The sequence below is a fragment of the Ursus arctos genome, unplaced genomic scaffold (assembly GCF_023065955.2).
Source record: "Ursus arctos isolate Adak ecotype North America unplaced genomic scaffold, UrsArc2.0 scaffold_5, whole genome shotgun sequence".
NCBI lineage: Eukaryota > Metazoa > Chordata > Mammalia > Carnivora > Ursidae > Ursus > Ursus arctos.
The window spans coordinates 4,244,637-4,269,279 of NW_026623067.1; the positions used below are offsets into that span (position 1 = coordinate 4,244,637).

The 24,643-nt window shown below is 41.0% G+C and overlaps 1 protein-coding gene across 1 annotated transcript; it reads left to right on the top strand.

The window, feature by feature from the left end:
• Positions 1-692: 692 nt before the first annotated feature.
• LOC113248050 (olfactory receptor 2L8-like) lies at positions 693-1,631 on the top strand. The gene has a single exon (XM_026489455.2). The coding sequence runs from the start codon at positions 693-695 to the stop codon at positions 1,629-1,631; it is 939 nt and encodes a 312-aa protein (XP_026345240.2).
• Positions 1,632-24,643: the final 23,012 nt, after the last annotated feature.

The following is a 24,643-nucleotide window of genomic DNA, read 5'->3' on the forward strand; positions in this document are numbered from 1 at the left end:
CTAGAGGACACATTTCCAGATTTGCCGTTGGATCACTATATAGTTTCCAGTAGTTTATTTTTCATCACTTGGAATCCAGTTTTCATCTTTAAAAAATATCTATTCATTGTAGATTTCTGGGGAAAAATAAGCAGATGATAATGCTTGGTTCATAAAAGCTTGATTTAACAAAATTTTTAAAGAAAACAAACAAATGAACAAAGAAAAAGGCTATATATCTACAGCATGACCTGATAGACTACTATAGTTTCAGAAATAATAGGGCTTAATTATAAAAGAAAAAAAACCTCATTGCCTAAGGGTCATAAAATGTATTCGAGTATGGTTCTGTAATTTATGCTTTTACATGACTTGTAATACATGCTTTAAAAGTGTACATTGTGATGTTGATAATAACTAAATTTACATAGAATAATAAAATACATGTATCTTAATAAAGTTATAGAAATATATTATTCTTACAAATTTAAACATTTCCATGAAATATTTTGGAGGCAGTTGTATGTGTCATCAATATCATCAGGGTTTTATCTAAGAGGTAAAAATTGTTTTTCAAACTATCTGTTAAATTTTTTGAGAGCTGCAATGTGTTCTGAATAAGTCACAGTAGAACCAAAATAATGAATTAATAAGAGATTATTTTTCTATACTCAATATGTGTCTCTCTTTAGGGAAAACTTAATTAATGTCCCATGGAAAATATTAATGAAACATCTACTGATTTCTTCTTATTGGGGTTATTCCCACCATCAAGAATTGGCCTGTTTTTCTTCATTCTCAGTTTTCTCATTTTCCTAATGGCTATGTTTGGCAACCTGTCCATGATCATTCTCATCCTCCTGGACACCCATCTTCACACACCCATGTATTTTCTACTTAGTCAGCTCTCCTTCATGGACTTGAACTACATCTCCACCATTGTCCCCAAGATGGCTTCTAATTATCTCCTTGGAAACAAGTCTATATCTTTCATCGGGTGTGGAGTTCAGTGCTTCTTCTTCGTTGCTTTAGCTGGTGCAGAAGGATTAATATTGGTGTCTATGGCCTATGATCGTTATGTGGCTATTTGCTTTCCTCTCCATTATCCCACTCGTATGAGCAATAAAATATGTGTGCTGCTAATAACAGGATCTTGGATCATGGGCTCAGTCAACTTCTGTGCCCACACTGCATATGTCCTCCATATACCTTACTGTCAAGCCAGGACCATCAACCATTTCTTCTGTGATATTGCAGCCATGTTGACTCTGGCCTGCATGGACACCTGGGTCTATGAGTACACGGTGTTTTTGAGCATCACCCTCTTCCTTGTGTTTCCTTTCATTGGCATTGCATGTTCCTATGGCCGGGTCCTCCTTGCCATCTGCCACATGCAGTCCACAGAAGGGAGGAGGAAGGCCTATTCCACCTGCAGCACCCACCTCACTGTGGTGACTTTCTACTATGCACCCTTTGCTTACACTTATTTACGCCCAAGATCCTTCCGATCTCCCACAGAGGACAAGGTCCTGGCTGTCTTCTACACCATTCTGACCCCAATGCTCAACCCCATCATCTACAGCCTGAGAAACAAGGAGGTGACTGGGGCAATGAGAAGAGTGATTCAGAGGTTCTGCTCTGTAAAAATGTAACAAAGTTCTCACTAATCCTCCTGCTTAGATGTACATTAATTTCACCTTGTACGTTCCTTAAGAACAATGTCATTCCAGGATTGAAGGCAAGGATTACATTAATCTAGAAAATTATAATGATAGAGATTTAACAAAATCATTATATATTCCTGATCACTTTTATTTTGTGATAATTTTTCTTTTTATTTCTTTTTTGTTACAAATAATATATTAACTGCAATTTGAAGTCTAAAGGCTATAGATACTCTCAATACAACAAGTACCTGAGCAACACAATAAATAGGACCACAATAGCTGAAATATGGAGAGAGCCCAGGTGTCCATTGACAAATGAATGAATAAGGAAGATGTGGTATATATACCATTATTTAAATCTATACATATATATAGTAATATATAATATTACTCTGCCATAAAAATGGAAGTAATTCTTGCCATTTGCAATGACATGAATGAAGCTAGAGAGTATTATGCTAAACAAAATGTCAGTCAGAGACAGAAAAATATCATATGATGTCACTCATATGTGAATTCAAGAAACAAAGGAGCATAGGGGAAAAATGACAGAGAGGCAAACCAATAAACAGACCCATAACTCTAGAAAACAAGCGGATGGTCCCCAGAGGGGAGGGTGTGGGGGATGGGTTAAATAGGGGATGGGGATTAAGGAGTGCACCTGTGATGAGCAACAGGCGTTGTCCGCAAGTGTTAAATCAACACATTATACACCTGAAACTAATATTACACTGTCCATTATCTAAATGGAACTAAAATAAAATCTTAAACTTCAGTGGTGACAAATTATGTAATTTTAGCTACAATGGACAATTTGTTTGTGTAGCCAGCATAGAATGCTATTAAGATAACTCCATTCAATGACATTAAAGTATGTAAAGGAATTCACTTTGCATTTAATTGCTGCAAATAGTTATCAGTGTATAGGCTTAGAAATAGGAGGGTTTTTTTTTTCTTTTAGTCTATATCAAATACCAATCCTACTATGGATCAATTAATAAAGCAAGATAACTTAATTCTTCTTGGAAAAATTAACATATATATCCATAAATATAATATAATATCATTCATATATATATATATATATATATATATATATATGAACATAAAATACAAAACACTTAACCATAAAGAAACAAATAAATTTAGCACATTCAAAAGTGGAGAATTCCTGGTTAATGCCGATCTCTATCTTAGCTGTGTTTCTGTGAGATTTCATTTTCACCCACAGTAGACAGACCCATGATAGAACTGTCATGGCTGTTACGCTTTGATGACCTTCAGTAAGGTGTTCTTCTCCGTTCTCCATGACACCAGTCGTTTCTATCCTAAAAATAACTATCCTTATTTGTCTGGACAACTTTGATGCTTAGAGCTTTTCTGATTTAACTGAATTAGAAATAGAAAATGCCTGGTAACCCTCAGAGTTCTAAAGCCCATGGTTCATAATGTACCATTGGTAACATTATGATACTCACCAGTGTGGCTACTTCATTGTAATCCATTCACATAAAGGAGATTTAGTACAACAGTATTTCTAACAACTTTTAATAAATGAACCAATGCTTGGACTCCCTGGTTGGCTCAGTCAGTTAAGCGTCTGACTCTTGTTTTTGGCTCAGGTGATGTGAAATTGAGCCCCACGTTGGGCTCTGAGCCTGGTGTGGAGCCTGCTTAAGAATCTCTCTCCTCTCCCTCTGCTGCTCTGCCCACTCTTCTAAAAAAATAAAATAAATGAAATAAAATAGTGTACAGATGCTTATATTCCCATATATAATGCAAAAAAAAAAAACCAGTATAATTTAAAAGTGATGCCAGGAAAAACAAAGCTGGGGGCATCACAATGCCGGATTTCGAGCTGTACTACAAAGCTGTGATCACAAAGACAGCATGGTACTGGCACAAAAACAGACACATAGACCAATGGAACAGAATAGAGAGCCCAGAAATGGACCCTCAGCTCTTTGGGCAGCTAATATTTGCTAAAGCAGGAAAAAACATCCGGTGGGAAAAAGACAGTCTCTTCAATAAATGGTGCTGGGAAAATTGGACAGTTACATGCAAAAGAATGAAACTTGACCACTATCTCACACCATACACAAAAAAAAAACCCTCCAAATGGATGAAAGACCTCAATGTGAGACAGGAATCCATCAAAATTCTAGAGGAGAACATAGGCAGCAACCTCTACGACATCAGCCAAAGCAAACTTTTTCATGATACATCCCCAAAGGCAAGAGAAACAAAAGATAAAATGAATTTATGGGACTTCATCAAGATTAAAAGTTTCTGCACAGCCAAGGAAACAGTCAGAAAAACTAAGAGGCAGCCCACGGAATGGGAGAAGATATTTGCAAATGACACTACAGATAAAAGACTGGTATCCAAGATCTACAAAGAACTTCTCAAACTCAATACACGAGAAACAAATAAACAAATCAAAAAATGGGCAGAAGATATGAACAGACACTTTTCCAATGAAGACATACAAATGGCTAACAGACACATGAAAAAATGTTCAAAATCATTAGCCATCAAGGAAATTCAAATCAAAACCACACTGAGATACCACCTTACGCCAGTTAGAATGGCAAAAATAGACAAGGCAAGAGACAACAATTGTTGGAGCGGATGTGGAGAAAGGGGATCCCTCCTACATTGTTGGTGGGAATGCAAGTTGGTACAGCCACTCTGGAAAACAGTGTGGAGGTCCCTTAAAAAGTTAAAAATTGAGCTACCCTATGATCCAGCCATTGCACTACTGGGTGTTTACCCCAAAGATACAGACGTAGTGAAGTGAAGGGCCATATGCACCCCAATGTTCATAGCAGCAATGTCCACAATAGCTAAATCGTGGAAGGAGCCGAGATGCCCTGCAACAGATGACTGGATTAAGAAGTTGTGGTCCATATATACAATGGAATATTACTCAGCAATCAGAAAGAATGAGTTCTCAACATTTGCTACAACATGGACGGCACTGAAGGAGATAATGCTAAGTGAAAGAAGTCAAGCAGAGAAAGACAACTATCATATGATTTCTCTCATCTATGGAACATAAGAACTAGAATGATCAGTAGGGGAAGAAAGGGATAAAGAAAGGGGGGGTAATCAGAAGGGGGAATGAAACATGAGAGACTATGGACTATGAGAAACAAACTGAGGGCCTCAGAGGGGAGGGGGGTGGGGGAATGGGATAGGCCAGTGATGGGTAGTAAGGAGGGCACATATTGCATGGTGCACTGGGTGTTATACACAACTAATGAATCATCGAGCCTTACATCGAAAACCGGGGATGTACTGTATGGTGACTAACATAATATAATAAAAAATCATTATAAAAAAAAGTGTTTGTTACAGTAAATTGAAAAAAAAAAAAAGGAGATGTGGTCCATGTATACAATGGTATATTACTCAGCTATCAAAAAGAACGATTTCTCAACATTTGCTGCAACATGGATGGCTCTGGAGGAGATAATGCTAAGTGAAATAAGTCAAGCAGAGAAAGACAACTATCATATGGTTTCACTCATTTATGGAACAGAAGAAGTAGGAAGATCGGTAGGAGAAGAAAGGGAAGAAGAAAGGGGAGGTAAACATTAAGGGGAATGAACCATGAGAGACTATGGACTCTGGGAAACAAACTGAGGGCTTCAGAGGGGAGGGAGGTGGGGGAATCGGATAGGCTGGTGGTGGGTATTAAGGAGGGCACGTATTGCATGGTGCACTGGGTGTTATACGCAAGTAATGAATCATGGAACTTTACATCAAAAACTAGGGATGTACTGTATGGGGACAACATAATAAAAAATTATTATCAAAAAAATAAATAATACATACAGAAAAAAAAATAAATAAAAGTGATGCCAGCCCAGCCTTTTTTTTTTTTTTTTTTTTTTTTTACATATAATCATATGTTGTTGTCAGCACTGGGCACCCATAACTTTCCATTTAATCCAGGATGAGGTTCTCAGGCCTGGTCACCTCTTTTATTGGTACAACACTTCCCTTATTTAAACTTATCCCAGGAAAACAGTGCTTCTGTTTTCATAAATGTAAGTCAAATATATCCAATAACCATGTTATGATAATAATTATTTTTTTAAAGGGGGAAGACAAGGTGATATAAATTCACTCTATTTGGCTTGCAATCCAGCCTTCTTTGATTTAGGATCTTATTAATACTAATTTTTAAGGACCTGGTGAAACCAGAAATGCCGTTCACTCTTTCTGTGCTGGGAACACGTTGAAGGTTGGACACTGAGACTGAGATCCTTTCACGATGAGCACCACTGCACAGGACTGGGGTTACAGGGCAGTGATGAAGCACTTGTCCTTCACCAGAAGTCCTGTCTGTGCTCAGGGAAGTACAGGGAGGAGAGTTCTGATCCACCCGCTGGGTCCCACTTGAATCTCATAACTTCAGGAAGCAGGTATGCCAAGGGGTCCCCTGAGGTGTGCTGTTGTCACAGAAACACCACAAGACCATAAAGTTTTGAGCATCAACATGTGAAAAGGGGATGAAACTAAGAGCACCACTTCCTTCCATGTGCTTAAATGTCTCCTCTGTGCAGATGCCTCCTGCTTCCCTTACTTTTTTTCTTTACCCCTTATCTCTCTTCTTAACTGATTAGAGCATCTGACACAGATTGTGTGTGTTGGTTTTATTTATTTATTTTTAAAGATTTTATTTATTTATGTGACAGAGAGACAGCCATCGAGAGAGGGAACACAGCAGGGGAGTGGGAGAGGAAGAAGCAGGCTCTCAGCCGAGGAGCCCGATGTGGGACTCGATCCCGAAACGCCAGGATCACGCCCTGAGCTGAAGACAAACGCTTAACGACTGCGCTACCCAGGTGCCCCTGTGTGTTGGTTTTATATGTTTCTATGATCACCGTTCTTATCTGAAAAACTGCTTCAGCAAAGTGTTTTCTATTTGTCTCTCTGATAGAAACACCAAATTATGCTTCTGCCAAAGAACCAGTCTAACGTGAAAACCAAAACTGATTCATTTCTTGGTTTAGGCAGACTTGGAATTATACCTGACACCTCCATGAAAGGAAATTCAATTGAAAATTCACAAAATACAGTCTTCAATTACCAGCTACTTTTAATTGTAAACCAAACTAAGTGACTTTATAAGTGGGTCTGCGACCTCGGGGCAAAGCTTTGCTAAAGTCTGACATGAACCAGGAAGACTGGGAGTTCTGTGGGGGCAGGAGCTCAGTAGTTGCTGCTTCCCACTCAATTTCCAGCAGCTGGAACAGGTCAGTAGATACTAGTTCTCCCCACTAGAAAAGAGTTAGCATGTATCTTATTTGTCTGCTTGTCTTTATTTTGATGTCATAACTCAAGGACAGGCAGGTAGTGAAGTCAGGAACCAGGAAAGTTCATCACAGGGGAGGCTGCAGAACCAGAAGGGGAAGCAGACAGAGAGGATGCAGAGAGAGAACAGCAGTTGGAAGGAGACCCCTCAGCTGGGACAGCACTTTGGGGATGGGGAGGGGTCAGGCAAGATGCAGCCAAGACTACTTCCCAGGAAACAAGTAAGGAGAGATGCACTTAGAAAGAGAGCTACAGTCACCTCACTCCCACATGCAAGCCCAACAGCCCTGCTGGTAATCAGCACAGAGGACGCAGAAGACGTGTGAGCTCTGGGGTGGCGGGAAAGCAGGGGGTACAGCAGGAGCTCCAGATCTGTGGTGGCCAAAGTAAGAGCTCTAGTGTGTTAGGAGCACAGCCAGTGCCACAGGAGCATGAGTTCTGGGACAGTTGGGGAGGTTCCCATGCACCCACAACCCGTGTATCCTGTGCCCCTCCTGCAGGGACCTGGGACCAGTGGCTTTCCAGACTGGACTTCAGAGCCTCCCCACCTAGTTTTAGCCCCACCGGGCCTGTGACCTTCAGGGTTTGGGCTAGCATGAGGAGGACACCATGGCTGGGGAGGTGAGTGTGGCATGCCTTGAGCTCCAATGCCCAGCACCAGGGATGGGTGGGCCCTGCCAGCCAACTGGCTTGGGTATCATCCTTGGGGGTCCCCAGGGACTGGGAATGGGGTCTGAGGATGGGGTCAGTGCCCAATCCTGCTCTCTCTTTTCCACAGGTGTGCCTGGTTCCCCAGCTCCAGCTCTGTCTTGCTTATACCCCCCTCAGGTAGGGTGCAACCTGCACAGTTCCTCTCCAGCCATGGATTCCACCTGGGCAGGGAGGAGCCCAGTCAGCCCTGGTGTGGGGCAGGGTTGAGGGGTGGGCTTCTGGGGGTCCCGAATGACCCTGAGGACACCAGCACTGATGGCGAGCATTTGGCTTTTGTTTCCTGTTGGGGCAGAAACATCTGCTCACTTTTCCCTGTGGGGACTCTGTCCTGTGTGCCAGGACAGGGCTCCTGACAATACCCTCAGGAGCACTTCATCACCCCACACCCTCTTCCTCCCCGGTCCAACTCCCAACATTCTGACTAGTGCCTGGGCCTGAGCAGAGGAAGTGCTCAATGGGTGGGAGGATCTCCCCAGTATCTGAGAGGGTTAACCAGCTCATCCCCCACACCAGGAACTAGACTAGGAATGCAGTAGCTGAAGCCTCCCTTCTTATCTTCTGGGGAGATGGGCGGCGCAGGAGCCCAGAGGACTTGTGTACACTTGGGCCAGCACCACAGTTACCTACATGTAAGTGTTTTTAGGGGTGGGAAAACTCTGGTGGGGGTCGTCCTCTGCCTTTTACAGCCCCTAGTCATTGCTTAAAGTTCAGGGAATGTGCTTTCCCTTATCTATGCCTTTATCCACTTGCAGACATTCTTACTCTGATCGTGACTTCAGGTAGAAACTGAATAAAAGGAAGGTCTGGTCATTGCTAGTGCTGAGACTGCTGCCTCTCAGCCAGATGCAGTCAGTCTGCTCAGTGCAGGGGACAGGGTCACTTCATGCCCAAGACTCACACGTTGGGGTTCTTTGGTTCTACTAGGTTTGCCATTCTGGTTGGAGCTATTGTAGAAAGCACTGGGTGAGTCTCCATGTTCAGTCCTTAGCTGAAATAAATTTTGTGGGATTTCTGTTGTTGTTTTCTCTCCCCACGCTTAACTTTAAAAAGGGTACGTTGATAAAATGAACTTATGGGACTTCATCAAGATAAAAAGCTTCTGCACAGCCAAGGAAACAGTAAAAAAAAAAAAAAACTAAGAGGCAGCCCATGGAATGGGAGAAGATAATAGCAAATGACACTACAGATAAAAGACTGGTATCCAAGATCTACAAAGAACTTCTCAAGCTCAACACACGAGAAACAAATAAACAAATAAAAAAATGGGCAGAAGATATGAACAGACACTTTTCCAATGAAGACATACAAATGGCTAACAGACACATGACAAAATGTTCAAAATCATTAGCCATCAGGGAAATTCAAATCAAAACCACACTGAGATACCACCTTACACCAGTTAGAATGGCAAAAATAGACAAGGCAAGAAACAACAATTGTTGGAGAGGATGTGGAGAAAGGGGATCGTTCCTACATTGTTGGTGGGAATGCAAGTTGGTACAGCCACTCTGGAAAACAGTGTGGAGGTCCCTTAAAAAGTTAAAAATTGAGCTACCCTATGACCCAGCCATTGCACTACTGGGTGTTTACTCCAAAGATACAGACGTAGTGAAGAGAAGGGCCATATGTACCCCAAGGTTCATAGCAGCATTGTCCACAATAGCTAAATCGTGGAAGGAGCCAAGGTGCCCTTCAACAGATGACTGGATTAAGAAGTTGTGGTCCATATATACAATGAAATATTACTCAGCTATCAGAAAGAATGAGTTCTCAACATTTGCTGCAACATGGACGGCACTGGAGGATATAATGCTAAGTGAAATAAGTCAAGCAGAGAAAGACAAATATCATATGATTCCTCTCATCTGTGCAACATAAGAAATAGGACGATCGGTAGGGGAAGAAAGGGATAAAGAAAGGGGGGTACAAAGAAGGGGGAATGAAACATGAGAGACTATGGACTCTGAGAAACAAACTGAGGGTTTCAGAGGGGAGGGGGGGTGGGGGAATGGGATAGACTGGTGATGGGTAGTAAGGAGGGCACGTATCGCATGGTGCACTGGGTGTTATACGCAACTAATGAATCATCGAACGTAACATCAGAAACCGGGGATGTACTGTATGGTGACTATCATAATATAATAAAAAATCATTAAAAAAAAATAACTCCAATAAATAAATAAATAAATAAATAAATAAATAATAAAAAGGGTACGTTGGCAAATAGGCAGAGATGGTTGGAGTTTGTTCTTGGGTATTCTAATACAGATTATGAATGCATTTAGCCCTTCACCAAATGCTAAAAATGCCAACTTCACTTGCTCCCAGCCTAGAATCAGGAGAAAGGGTTGAAAGAGGAGAGATCTCTGGAACATCCAAATGGATTGGATTCTGCTGTACCCAGATGGAGTGTAACTGTTAAGCAGGAAACATGAGCTTAAAACGGCTATTAAATGTATATACATCTTTCTCTATTCATCTGTTCGTGGACACTTGGGCTCTTTTCATAGTTTGGCTATTGTGGATATTGCTGCTATAATTATAGGGGTGGATGTGCCCCTTCAAATGACTATGTTTGTATCCTTCAGATAAATACCTAGTAGTGCAAATGCTGGGACATAGGGTAGTTCTGTCTTTAACTTTTTGAGGATGGAAAGTCTATACTGTTTTCCAGACTGGCTATACCAGTTTGCATTCCCACCAACGGTATAAGAGAGTTCCCCTTTATCCACATCTTAACCAACATCTGTTTTTCCCTGTGTTGTTCATTTTAGCCATTCTGACTGGTGTGAGGTGGTATCTCATTGTGGTTTTGATTTGCATTTCCCTGATGCTGAGTGATGGGGAGCATTTTTTCATGTGCCTGTGGGCCATTTGTTTCTACACAAGGGAATATCACTCAGACATAAAAAATAACAACATCTTGCCATTTGCAACCATGTGGATAGAACTATAGGGTATTATGGTAAGTGAAATTAGTCAGTCAGAGAAAGACAAATACATGATTTCACTCATATTGTGGAATTTAAGAAACAAATCAGATGAACATGGGGAAGGGAGGGAAAAATAAAATAAGAGGAAATCAGAGAGGGAGGTGAAGCATAAGAGACTCTTAACTGTGGGGAACAAACTGAGGGTTGCTGGAGGGTTGGTGGGGGATGGGGTAACTGGGTGATGGGCATTAAGGAAGGCATGTGACGGAATGAGCACTGGGTGTTATATGAACTGATGAATGACTGAATTCTACCTATGAAACTAATAATACAGTATTTGTCAATTAAATTTAATTTAAATAAAATTAAAAACAACACCGTCCTATTGAGTTTTCTCTCAGATTTGAGGTATATTGGGGACCTTGTGATGCAGGTAGCCATTGACGGTGGAGATGTTAGCATGTTGCTGGGAAATATTGCTCTGCCTTGACAATGACTCTCCATCTGTTTTCTAAGAAAGGATACTGGTGGGAAGGTGATCTGGTAAAGACACAACAAAGGAAATTGGAGGAACTACCTTAATTTTCACTTTAAGGAGAAATAAGTGTATTTTGAAGTTCATGGGAAGAATATGAGGTGAATCATCACTTATGCATTTCATTGCAATACCTGTGCAATTTGTAGCTTATGTTACACTTGTAATTCATCTTTATTTTGTTAAAAATATCATTTGTAGAATAAATTATTTACTGAATATTTTCACACCTTTCTAGACAAACCACTAAAACCTCAAGGTTTCAGTGCATTAGGGATATAAAGCACACAACACAAATGGAACAACATAACTTGACAAGGAACTAATAAATGGGATTGGAGACTACCACTCTACAATAACGTGCCAGCCATGTGAAGCAGACAGTGATTGGGGGTGTGGACTAACCATAAGAGTTCACATAAAGAGTTGGGTTTGGATTGAGTCTTGAGGAGTACATATTGTGGAGATTGGGAGAAAGAAGAAGAGATGGGGGATCCTAGGAGGGAGAAGGGGCTTTCATGCCTCTCAGGGAATGACTATGATTCATTTAGAGAGAAGGAAGATTATTGGCAGTGTCCAGTTTGAGACGTGCAGCTGTGCATGCTCTCCTCCCAGGTCCTACCCTCCCAAATGGGAAAACTTCCATTCTTAATTCAATGTAATTCCTCCTCTGTGATGTCTTCCCTGATTTTCAAGAACCAGAGTTCTTTCCTTTGACTTTCATTTTTCCTGGTGAACATACAAGGACATGTGTAAAAGCTATTATTTTTGGTTGCACAAGCCTTATATTTTGCCAATTCCTATTTATTCATTTATTTTTGAAAATTCAGATATAATTGACATGTCACAGTCTATTCCTTTTGGGTGTACAACAGAGTGATAAATGTTTATATTGTGAAATATTCACCACTTAATTCTGATTAACATCTCTCCTCACAGTTACACGTTTTTTTTGTGAAAAGAACTTTTAAGGCTTTCGTTCAAATATACAAAACAATATGATTAACCATAGTCACCATTAACTGTAGTCCTCATAAAACCAGTTTATCCATTTTTCACCACTTAGCATCTGTTTCTAAGTCACACATGTCTGTTAAATGCAGAAGCAGGTATTGGTTCTCTTTTCATTCAAAATGGTTTTGCCCTGTGGTTGTAGCTTTTTATCTTCAGTGACAATAACACTCTGGTCCCTGGCATGGTCCTTGACAAGTGGTTAAGAGCATCTTCAGCAGACACTGGCAGGGCTGAGTCCCTGTGGGAGAAGGCAGCTGGTGAGCAGAGGCATGGGGTGATGAAAACCCAGGCAGGAAGATCACTCTGATTGTGAAGGAGGATTTGCAGCTGGAAAGCACTGGCTGTCTTACTGTGAAAAAGAGGGAGACCTGAGAGCCCCCGCTGGAGAGACTGTGAGTCTGATCAAGGGAGCAGAAGGATCTTTTACAAGGTTTATTCTAGACTGATAATCAATCCTTGTTATGCTTGCACCGTTGGGAATTAAGAAGCCAGCAAAGACTATGCTCATTCATTCCATATGCATTTATTTAGTTGTGTCTACTTTGGACAACACAGAGGAAAAAAAAAGATGTTGGTGAGGATGCTGAGAAAGGGGAACACTTTTACACTTCTGATGGGACTGCAAACTAGTGCAGCCACTCTGGAAAACAGTGTATAGGTACTTCAAAAATTTAATAATACAACTACCATACAACCCAGTAATCGCACTATGGTGTATTTACCCCCAAAATATGAAAACACTAAATGAAAGGGTTAAATGCACCCCTAGGTTTACAGCAGCATTACCTGCAATTGCCAAATTATGTAAGCAGCTTATGTGTCCATCAACTGATGAATGGATAAAGAAGATGTGCCATATATATACACTATGAATATTATTCAGCCATCAAAAAGAATGAAATCTTGGGGCACCTGGGTCGCACAGCAGTTAAGCGTCTGCCTTTGGCTCAGGGCATGATCCCGGCGTTATGGGACTGAGCCCCACATCAGGCTCCTCTGCTATGAGCCTGCTTCTTCCTCTCCCACTCCCCCTGCTTGTGTTCCCTCTCTCTCTGGCTGTCTCTATCTCTGTTGAATAAATAAATACAATCTTAAAAAAAAAAAAAAGAATGAAATCTTGCCATTTGCAATGCTATGGATGGAGTTAGGGAGTATAATGCTAAGTAAAATTAGTCAGAGAAAGACAAATACCCTATGATTTCACTCATATGTGTAATATAAGATACAAAACAAACAAGCAAAGGAAAAGAGACAGAGAAACCAAGAAACAGACTGAACTAGAGAACAAACAGGTGGTTCACAGATGGTGGTGGGTGGGGGATGGGAGAAAGAGACAAAGAGAAGAAGAGCACACTTACCATGAGGAGCACTAAGCAAGTTATAGAATTGCTGAATCACTGTCTATAATCCTGAACGCAATATAACACGGCATATTAACTCTATTTCAACAATTGAACTGGAAAGAAAGCCTATGGCTGACATTTCAGTGCAGGGAAACACCTGTCACAAAGATAGCCCATTACACAGGTCAGTGGCTCTGCTTCTCTTTTGTTTTCAAACATTGGACTAAATGTAACTAAAACATTCAGAGGTTTCATGTGGCTGTATTTACATCTAGTTAGATAACACCTAGAAACCAATTATATTAAAAACTATTAAGAAATGTGAGTTAGAAATCAGTTTGAGGCCAAAACCCAGTACCCGACTGTTCCTGAGCCTTGTACCCTACCCACAAGCAGAAAGTGCCTGATTGTGTTAGGGATGCTGAGCAAACCCCAGGTGCTGTCAAGGCTTGCTTCAGGGGGCAGGAACCTCAGTGTCTATGGGGCCCAGTAGGGTACTGAGCAGGTGACATAGCCTGGGTTCAAGACAGGTGGGTATCTGGGGTTTGTGAAGCCCCTGTGCATGTCTGCAGGGCCTGTGTGATGGATCTCTGCTTGGGGACATTGAGTTCTTTGTTGCCAGACCTAACATCTTTCCCCAGCAAATGAAATCAGAAATCCAGTAGTTAAAATGTACATGCAGAGTAAAGATGGTGCTCGAGGAGTAGGGGGGCCCTAAGTTTGTCTGGTCCCTTGAATACAACTAGAAAGTTATCAAATCATTATGGACACTTGAGAAGTCAAACAGAGATCTGAGGAAAGAAATGCTGGGAGTCTACATGGTGGAGGGGAGCTAGCCTACTTGAGGCGACTACTGCAATGTATTACAGGCACTGGAGCACAAAATCGGAACTTGTAGAAGGCTGCTACGTAAGGGATGCTCCCAGCTTAACGGTCCTCAGGTGGTGAAGCCAGGTGGAACCCCAGATATGACAGCATGGTCTGAGGATGCCTGGGGTCACAAAAGAATGGGTGGTGCCTTGGTACCCCAGAGTTCCCAGGCAGAGGACAAGGGAAGATGGCTGAACCAATGAGTCTAGATGCTTGTTTTGTGCTCTGTGTTGCCATGCAATACGTGCCCTCCTTACTACCGAACACCAGCCTATCCCATTCAACCACCACCCTCTCCTCTGAAGCCCTAAGTTTATTTCTCAGAGCCCATAGTCTCGCATGTTTCATTCCCCCTTCTGATTACCCCCCTTTCTTTATCCCTTTACCGATCATCCTATTTCTTATGTTCCTAGATGAGAGAAGTCAAGTGATATTTGTCTTTCTCTGCTTGACTTATTTCACTTAGCATTATATCCTCCAGTGCCATCCATGTTGGAACAAATGTTGAGAATTCGTTCTTTCTGATAGCTGAGTAATATTCCATTGTATATATGGACCACAACTTCTTAATCCAGTCATCCGTTGAAGGGCATCTCGGCTCCTTCCACGATTTAGCTATTGTGGATAATGCTGCTATGAACATTGGGGTGCATATGGCCCTTCTCTTCACTACATCTGTATCTTTGGGGTAAATACCCAGTAGTGCAATGGCTGGGTCATAGGGTAGCTCAATTTTTAACTTTTTAAGGGACCTCCACACTGTTTTCCAGAGTGGCTGTACCAACTTGCATTCCCACCAACAATTTAGGAGGGATCCCCTTTCTCCACATCCTCTCCAACAGTTGTTGTTTCTTTCCCTGTCCATTTTTGCCATTCTAACTGGCGTAAGGTGGTATCTCAGTGTGGTTTTGATTTGAATTTCCCTGATGGCTAATGATTTTGAACATTTTGTCATGTGTCTGTTAGCCATTTGTATGTCTTCATTGGAAAAGTGTCTGTTCATATCTTCTGCCCATTTTTTTATTTGTTTATTTGTTTGTCATGTGTTGAGTTTGATAAGTTCTTTGTAGATCTTGGATACCAGTCTTTTATCTGTAGTATCATTTGCTATTATCTTCTCCCATTCCGTGGGCTGCCTCTTAGTTTTTTTTTACTGTTTCCTTGGCTGTGCAGAAGCTTTTTATCATGATGAAGTCCCATAAGTTCATTTTATCTTTTGTTTCTCTTGCCTTTGGAGATGTGTCATGAAGAAGGTTGCTTTGGCCGATGTTGTAGAGGTTGCTGCCTATGTTCTCCTCTAGAATTTTGATGGATTCCTGTCTCACATCGAGGTCTTTCATCCATTTGGAGTTTATTTTTGTATATGGTGTGAGAGAGTGGTCAAGTTTCATTCTTTTGCATGTAGCTGTCCAATTTTCCCAGCACCATTTATTGAAGAGACTGTCTTTTTTCCACTGGATGTTTTTTCCTGCTTTATCAAAGATTAGTTGCCCAAAGAGCCGAGGTTCCATTTCTGGGTTCTCTATTCTGTTACATTGGTCTATGTGTCTCTTTTTGTGCCAGTACCATGCTGTCTTTGTGATGACAGCTTTGTAGTACAGCTCGAAATCTGGCATTGTGATGCCCCCAGCTTTGTTTTTCCTTTTCAACAGTTCCTTGGAGATTCGGGGCCTTTTCTGGTTCCATACAAATTTAAGGACTATTTGTTCCAGTTCCTTGAAAAATGTCATTGGTATTTTGATTGGGATAGCATTGAAAGTGTAGATTGCTCTGGGTAGCATGGGCATTTTAACTGTGTTAATTCTTCCAATCCATGAGCATGGAATATTTTTCCATCTTTTTATGTCTTCTTCAATGTCTTTCAAGAGTGATTTATAGTTTCTAGATTATAGATCCTCTGCTTCTCTGGTTAAGTTAATTCCAAGTTAACGTATGGCTTTTGGTGCTATTGTAAATGGGATGGATTTGCTAATTTCTCTTTCTTCAGTCTCATTATTCGTGTATAGAAATGCAACTGATTTCTGAGCATTGATTTTGTATCCCACCACATTACTGAATTGCTCTATAACTTCTCATAGTTTGGGAGTGGATTCTTTTGGGTTTTCCATATAAAGTATCATGTCATCTACGAAGAGAGACAGTTTGACTTCTTCTTTGCCGATTGGGATACCTTTGATTCCTTTTTGTCCTCTGATTGCTGTTGCAAGGATTTCTAGTACTATGTTGAATAATAGTGGCGAGAGTGGGTATCCTTGTCGTGTTCCTGATCTTAAGGGAAAGGCTTCCAGCTTTTCCCCATTGAGAATAATATTTGCTGTAGGCTTTTCATAGATGGCTTTTATGAGATTGAGAAATGTACCCTCTATTCCTACACTCTGAAGGGTTTTAATAAGGAAAGATGCTGTATTTTGTCAAATGCTTCTTCTGCATCAAGTGAGAGGATCATATGGTTCCTGAGAATTTTCTTGTTGATATGATGTATCACGCTGATCGATTTGCGAATGTTGAACCACGCTTGCATCCCAGGGATGAATCCCACTTGGTCATGATGGATCCTTTTAATGTACGGAAACATCCTTTTAGTGTACTGTTAGATTCTATTAGCTAGGATCTTGTTGAGGATTTTGGCTTCAATATTCATTAGGGAAATCGGTCTGTTATTCTCCTTTTTTGATGGAGTCTTTCCCTGGTTTGGGGATCAAGGTAATATTGGCCTCATAGAATGAGTTTGATAGCTTTCCTCCTGTTTCTATTTTTTGAAATAGCTTTAGGAGAATAGGTATTATTTCTTCTTTGAATGTTTCGTAGAATTCCCAGGAAAACCATCTGGGCCTGGAGTTTTGTTATTTGGAAGGTTATTTATCACTGACTCAATCTCTTCATAATTAATTGGCCTGTTTAAGAAATCAATTTCTATCTTTTTCAGTCTTCGTAGTTTATAGGTTTCCAGGAAGGCCTCCATCTCTTCCAAACTGCTTACTTTATTGGCATATAGCTGTTGATAAAATTTTCTAATAATCCTTCCAAATTCCTTGGTGTTGGTCATGACCTCTCCTTTTTCATTCATAATTTTATTGATTTGGGTCCTTTCTCTATTCTTTTGCATAAGTCTTGCCAGTGGTCTGTCAATTTTATTGAGTCTCTCAAAGAACCAGCTTCTAGTCCTGTTGATCTGCTCTACTGTACTTCTGGTTTCTAATTCATTGATTTCTGCTGTAATCTTGGTCAACTGCTTCCTCGTGAGTGGATTAGGCCTGTCCCTCTGTTGCTGTTCCAGCTTCTTGAGGTGAGAGTATAAAAACTGCATTTTAGATTTTTCTATTCTTTTGAGTGAGGCTTGGATGGCTATGTATTTCCCCCTTAGGACTGCCTTTGCAGTATCCCATAGGTTTTGACCATTGTGTTTTCATTCTCGTTGGTCTCCATAAATTGTTTAAATTGATTTTTGATTTCCTGGTTTATCGAGTTATTCCTGAGCAGGATGATTCTTAGTTTCCAAGTGTTTGTGTTTCTTCCAAATTTTTCCTTGTGGTTGAGTTCCAATTTCAGAGCATTGTGGTCTGAGAATATGCAGGGGATAATTTCAATCTTTGGTATCGTTTGAGACCTGTTTTGTGTCCCAGAATATGGTCTATACTTGAGAATGTCCGTGGGCGTTAGAATAGAATGAGTATTCTTTGGTTCTGGGGTGTAGTGTTCTATAAATATCTATGAGGTCCAACTTGTCGAGTATGGCATTTAAAGCCTTTGATACTTTGCTTAGTTTTTGCCAGGGTGTTCTGTCTATTTCTGATAGTGGGGTGTTGAGATCCCCTACTATTAATGTATTTTTATCTATATGTCTCTTTATTCTGGTTAAGAGTTGGCTTGTGTATCTTGCTGCTCCCCTGTTGGGGGCATAGATATTTATAATTGTCATATCCACTTGTTGGCTACATCCTTTAAGAATAATATAGTGCCCTTCTGTGGCTCTAACTATAGTCTTTATTTTAAAATCCAATCTATCTGATATAAGAACTGCTACCCCAGCTTTCTTTTGGGGTCCATTTGCGTGAAAGATGGTACTCCATCCCTTTACTGTCATTCTGAATGCATATTTGGTTTCAAAATGAGTCTCTTGTAGACAGCAAATGGATGGGTCATTTCTTCTCATCCAATCTGCCACCCTGTGGCGTTTTATGGGAGCATTCAAGCCATTTGCATTGAGGGAGATTATAGAGAGATATGATTTTAATAATGCCATGTTGCCAGTAAAGTCTTTGTTTGTATGGGTTGTGACTTTCTGTTCTGTATCACTCTTGGGGCCTTTTTACCTTTATAGAACCCCCCTTAATATCTCCCATAGGGCTGGTTTCGTGGTTACAAAATTGGTTAATGACTGGCGATTCTGGAAGGTCTTTATTTCTCCATCAATTCGGAATGACAGCCTTGCTGGATAAAGGATCCTTGGCTGCATGTTTTTCTCCGAAAGAGCTTTAAAAATGCCCCCCCCAACCCTTTCCCTCACTCCAGGTCTGTGTAGACAGGTCTGACGTAATTCTGATGCCTTTGCCTTGGTACGTGAGAAATTTCTTTGCCCTGGCCGCTTTCAATACTGTATCCTTGGATCTAATATTTGTGAATTGCACTATAACATGACGTGGCGTAGGTTTGTCATGGTTGAGCTTGGAAGGGGTCCTCTCTGCCTCTTGGACACGAATGTTTGTTTCCCTTGCTAGATTAGGGAAGTTTTCAGCTACAATTTGTTCAAATATCTCTTCTAGTCCTCTGTTTTTCTCCACCCCCTCAGGGATGCTGATGATTCTGACATTGGATCGTTTCATTGAGTCAGTAATCTCCCGTAACCTACATTCGTGGGCCTGGATTTTTTTAAGTGCAGCTTCTATTTTCATTTTTTCTTCTACTAACCCATCCTCCAATTCGCCAATTCGTCCTCTGTCTCAGTGACCCTGGCCGTCAGAGCCTCTAGTTTTGACTGCATTTGGCTCATAGAATTTTTAATTTCTGCCAGACTTGCTCTCATTTCCGCCCTTAGAGATCTATATTCTCATTAACATTTTCGTTAATACTTTTTTCAAGTCTACTCATCATCTTGACCATGTTTTCTGAACTCCATTTCTGATATTTGGTTACATCCATATCCATTAGTTCTGTGGCAGAGGCCACAGACTCATTGTCTTTTCTTTGCTGGGGGGGATTTCTCCTTCTCATCATTCTGATGAGGAGAGGTTGCGGGTTTGTCCAGAGCCCAAATTATTGACCGGGACCCAGGCTGTGTACCCTTGCTTTATAGGGATCTTAGGGATGTGGGCTTCTTTAAAGATTTTATTTATTTTTGTGGCAGAGAGACAACCAGCGAGAGATGGAACACAAGCAGGTGAGTGGGAGAGGAAGAAGCAGGCTCCCAGCGGAGGAGCCCGATGAGGGACTCCTTTCCAGAACGCTTGGATCACGCCCTGAGCCGAAGACAGACGCTTAACGACTGTGCCACCCAGGCACCCCGGGTGAAGGCTTCTTGATTTTTCAGGCTGCCTTCTGGGGGAGGGACCTGCCACACCAATACTCAGGCAACCCTGTTTGGGTAGAGTCTCCGTGTCCCCTGCAAGAGGGGATGGGGATGGGCTCGCTGTGAGCCGGTATTTCCAGGCTTTTGTTCTCTGGCAGCTTTCCCTGGAGGTTTGCTGTGCCTCTTCTGAGAGTCAGAGCAGCAGGGGCCGAATCTCAGCGTCTGTCTCAGAAAGGAGGGATCACGGACCATTCTCCACTGATGTTCTGGCCACTTTAACTCTGTTACTGTTGGTGCCTGTCAGCCCTGCAGCGGCTCGGGATGTGCGCCCCACACCCGGCCTCCCAGCCCTCACTTCCAGGGCTGGTGCGTCTCTGCTGTCCTTTGTGTTTCTAACACCGCCAGCCACCAGCAGCCCCTGCACACTCCAGAGCTCCCGGTCTCAGTCTGCTTCCAGTGTGCACACCGGAGTTCCGGAGTTCCGTGAGAGACCCGGTGTCCCAGCCCTCATTTCCAGGGCCAGCGCATCTCTGTCGTTTGTGTTTCTAATGCCGCCAGCCGCCAGGCGACCCCGTGCACTTAGGAGCTCCCGGTCTCAGTCTGGTTCCAGTGAGCACACCGGAGTTCCATGAGAAATCTGGTGGCACACGCTCCCGGCTCACGGTCTCAGTCTGCTGTCTCGCAGGTGCCATCTGCGAGTCCGCCCGCTCCCCCATGCAGGTGGCTACCGCTTGACTGCGCCCAAACACGGCGGCTCCCTCCCCATTCTGTTTATCTTCCGATATCTTTGCGCGGTTTCACGGCTCCCCGCTTCGTACCTCAATACTCAGCCCTGGAGATGTTCATTTGTAGAGATCCAGATGTATCTTCCTGCGTCTCAGGCTGATTCCGTGGATGTTCAGGCTGGTCTGGTACCTATCCAGCTCGACTCTGGGGACCGGCTGTAAAAGGGGTCCCCTACTCCTCTGCCATCTTAACCTTCCCCCCACCGGCGGCCTTCTCTTTTCTTTTGGATAAATCTGCAAGTGAGTTATTGGTCTTATTAATGCTTTTAAGAAACCAGCTTCTAGTGTCATTGATCTGTTCTACTGTTTTTTTGTTTTTGTTTTTTTTATTTGTTTCTATTTCACTGATATCTGCTCTAATCTTTATTATTTCTCTTCTTCTGCTTGGTTTAGGTTTTGTTTGCTGTTCTTTCTCCATGTCCTTTAGATGTAATGTTTGCTTGTACATTCGGGATTTTTCTTCTTTTTTTAAGTGAGGCTTGGATTGTTATATATTTCCCCCTTAGGACTGCCTTTCCGTATCCCATCAGTTTTGAACCAATATGTTTTCATTCTCATTGGTTTCCATGAATTGTTTTAGTACTTCTTTAATTTCCTGGTTGACCCTAACATCCTTAACAGGATGTTCTTTAACTTCCAAGTGTTTAAATTCCTTCCAATTTTTTTCTTGTTTTATTTAGTTCCAGTTTCAAAATATTGTGGTCTGACAGTAGGCAGGAAATAATCTCTATCTTTTGGTATCAGTTCAGACCTGATTTGTGACCCAGTATGTGGTTTATTCTGGAGAAAGTTCTGTGTGCATTTGAGAAGAATGAATATTATATTGTTTTAGGGTGGAATTTTCTGTATATATTTACGAAGTTCTTCTGGTCCCATGTGTACTTCAAAGCTCTTTTTTCTTTGTTGATCTTCTTCTTAGATGATCTGTCCATTGCTAAGAGTGGTGTGTTGTGGTCTCCCACTATTACAATAATATCATCAATATAATTCTTTATTTTGGTTAACAGTTGCTTATGTAATTGGCTGCTTCCATATTGGGGTCACAGATAATTACAGTTGTTAGATCTTGTTGCATATTTCTGTTATGAATAATATAGTGTCCTTCTCTATCTCTTACTATAGTCTTCAGCTTAAAATCCAATTTGTCTGATATGAAAGTTGCTATACCAGCTTTCTTTTGAGGTATGTTGGCATGAAAAATGGTTCTCCATCCCTTCATTTTCAGTCTGGATGTATCTTTAGGTTCAAAATGAGTCTCTTGTACACAGCATATGAATGTGCCATGTCTTTTTATCCAATCTGCAACCTTGTGCCATATCATGGGAGCATTTAGGCTAGTTCATGTTGAGAGTGACTATTGAAAGATATAACTTTAGTGCCATCATATTGCCTGTGAAGTCCTGTTTTTATAGATTGTGTCTATAAATTTCTTGTCTATATTACTCTTGCAGTCTCTCTTCTTTTATAGAATTCCCTCCAATATCTCTTGGAGGTCTGGCTTGGTGGTCACTTCTTTCAGTTTCTGCTGACCTGGAAGCTCTTGTCTCTCCATCCATTCTGAATGACAGCCTTGTTGGATAACATATCCTTGGCTGCATGTTCTTCTCATTTAGTACCCTGAATATGTCCTGCTAGCCTTTGCTGGCTTTCCAGGTCTCTGTAGACAGGTCTGATGTTATTCTGATTTTCCTCCTTCTTTACAAAATAAATATCTTCCTCTTTCAAGATTGTTTCCTTGGATCTAAGATTTGTGAATTGTAGTATTATATGTTGTGTGTCAGTCTCTTCTCATTGATCTTGGAAGGGGTTCTCTCTGCTTCTTGGACACAAATCTTATTTCCATCACCAGATTAGGGAAGTTCTCAGCTACAAATTGCTCAGACATATCTTCTAGAACTCTCTCTCTTCAACCCCTCAGGGATCCCAATAATTCTGATATTGGAATGTTTCCTGGTGTCATTAATCTCTCTCAGTCTAATCTCTTGGGCCTTAATCTGTTTTTCCAGGCCTCCTCAGTTTCCTTCTTTCCTATCATCTTATCTTCTAGCTCACTAATTCATTCTTCTGCCTCGTTTATCTTGGGTGTCAAAGGTATCCAGTTTAGACAGCATCTCGTTCATACCATTTTTAAGTTTGGCCTGATTGGATCTCATTTCTGCCCTCAGAGATTCTATATTGTCACTAATATTGTTATCAAAGCTAGATATTGACTCCATAATCGTTACTCTGAAGTCTATCTCTGACCTCTTGCTAATATCTATATCCATTAGGTCTGTGGCAAAAGCCATATTCTCTGGTTCCTTTCTGTGTTGGGAGTTCCTCTTCTTAGTCATTCTGTTGAGGACTGATTGAGGGAATGTACAGAGTCCAAAGTATTAACTATGACCCACACAAGATGCACCCATTTTATGGGGATCCTAGGGTTGTCATCCTCTTGTTCTTCCATCCTGTCTTCTGGGGGTCGGGCCTGACATGCTGTTACTCAGGCATCCTTGATTGGGCAGAGTTGTCCTGCCCCTGTTGGGGTGCTGGGCTCAGTGGAAACTGGGGGTGGGACAACTCTGCCAGACAGGGATACCTGAGAAACACTGTGGCAGGTCCTTCCCCCATACCATGCGTAATTTCAGACCACAATTCTATGAAACTTGAAGTCAGTGACAAGAGAAAAAATAAAACTGAAGAGGCCACAAGTTAATGGAAGTTAAAGAACATGCTACTAAACAACTAATGGGTCTACGAAGTAATCAAACAAGCAAATTTTAGAAAATACCTGAAAATGAATAAAAATGAAAAACAATGATCCAAAACATTTGGGATGCAGCAAATGCCATCATAATAGGGAAGAATACAGAAAAACAGACCTAATTCAAAAAGCAAGAAAAGTCTCAAATGCACAACCTCATTTTCACCTAAAGGAGCTAGAAAAAGAGCAACAAATGAAGCCTAAAGGTAGAAGAATGAAGGGAATAATAAAAATTAGAACACAAAATATGATGTAGAAAGTAAACAAACAAACAAAAAAAAAACATGGAACAGATCGGTGAAACCAGGAGCTATTTCTTTGAGAACAGAAATAAAATTTAAAAAAAACCCTAGCCAGATGTATCAAAAAGAGAAGAGAAATGATGCTGATAAGTAGAATCACAAATGAGATAGGAGAAATAATAACCAACACTATAGAAATACAAGGAATTATAAGAGAATGTCATGAGAAACTATATTGTAATAAATTGGACAACCTGGAAGAAATGAATAAATTCCTAGAAACATATAAACTACCAAAAGTGAAACAGGAAGAAATAGAAAACTTGAACAGACTGAAAACCGGCAAATAAATTGGATCAGTAATCAAAATGTCTCCCAATAAACAAAAGTCCAGGGACATATGTCTTCAGAGGGAATTCTACCAAATATTTAAATGTTAATTCTTCTCAAACTATCAAAAAAAAAAAAAAGGAAATGGAAAGTAAACTCCCAAATTCATTCTATGAGGCCAGCATTACAGTGACACCAAAACCAGAGACTCCACTGAAAAGAGAACAACAGACCAATATCCCTGATGAACATGGATGCAAAAATTCTTAATAAAATACTAGGAAATTGAATCCAATGGTACATTAAAAGAATCATTCACAATTATCAAGTAGGAGTTATTCCTGGACTGCAGGGTTGGTTCAATATTTGCAAATCAATTAATACAATGTACCACATTAATAAGGATAACAATCAATTGATCCTTTTAACTGATGCAGAAAAGCATTTGACAAAGTACAACTATTCATGATAAAAACCCTCAACAACGTTGTGTTAAAGGGAATATACCTCAACATAATAAAGGCCATATACGAAAAGCCCACAACTAATATCATCCTCAAGAGGGAAAAACTGGGAAGTTTTCCTGTACCATCAAGAGCAAAATAGTTAATATAGTACTGGAAGTAGTAGCCAGATAATTTAGACAACACAAAGAATAAA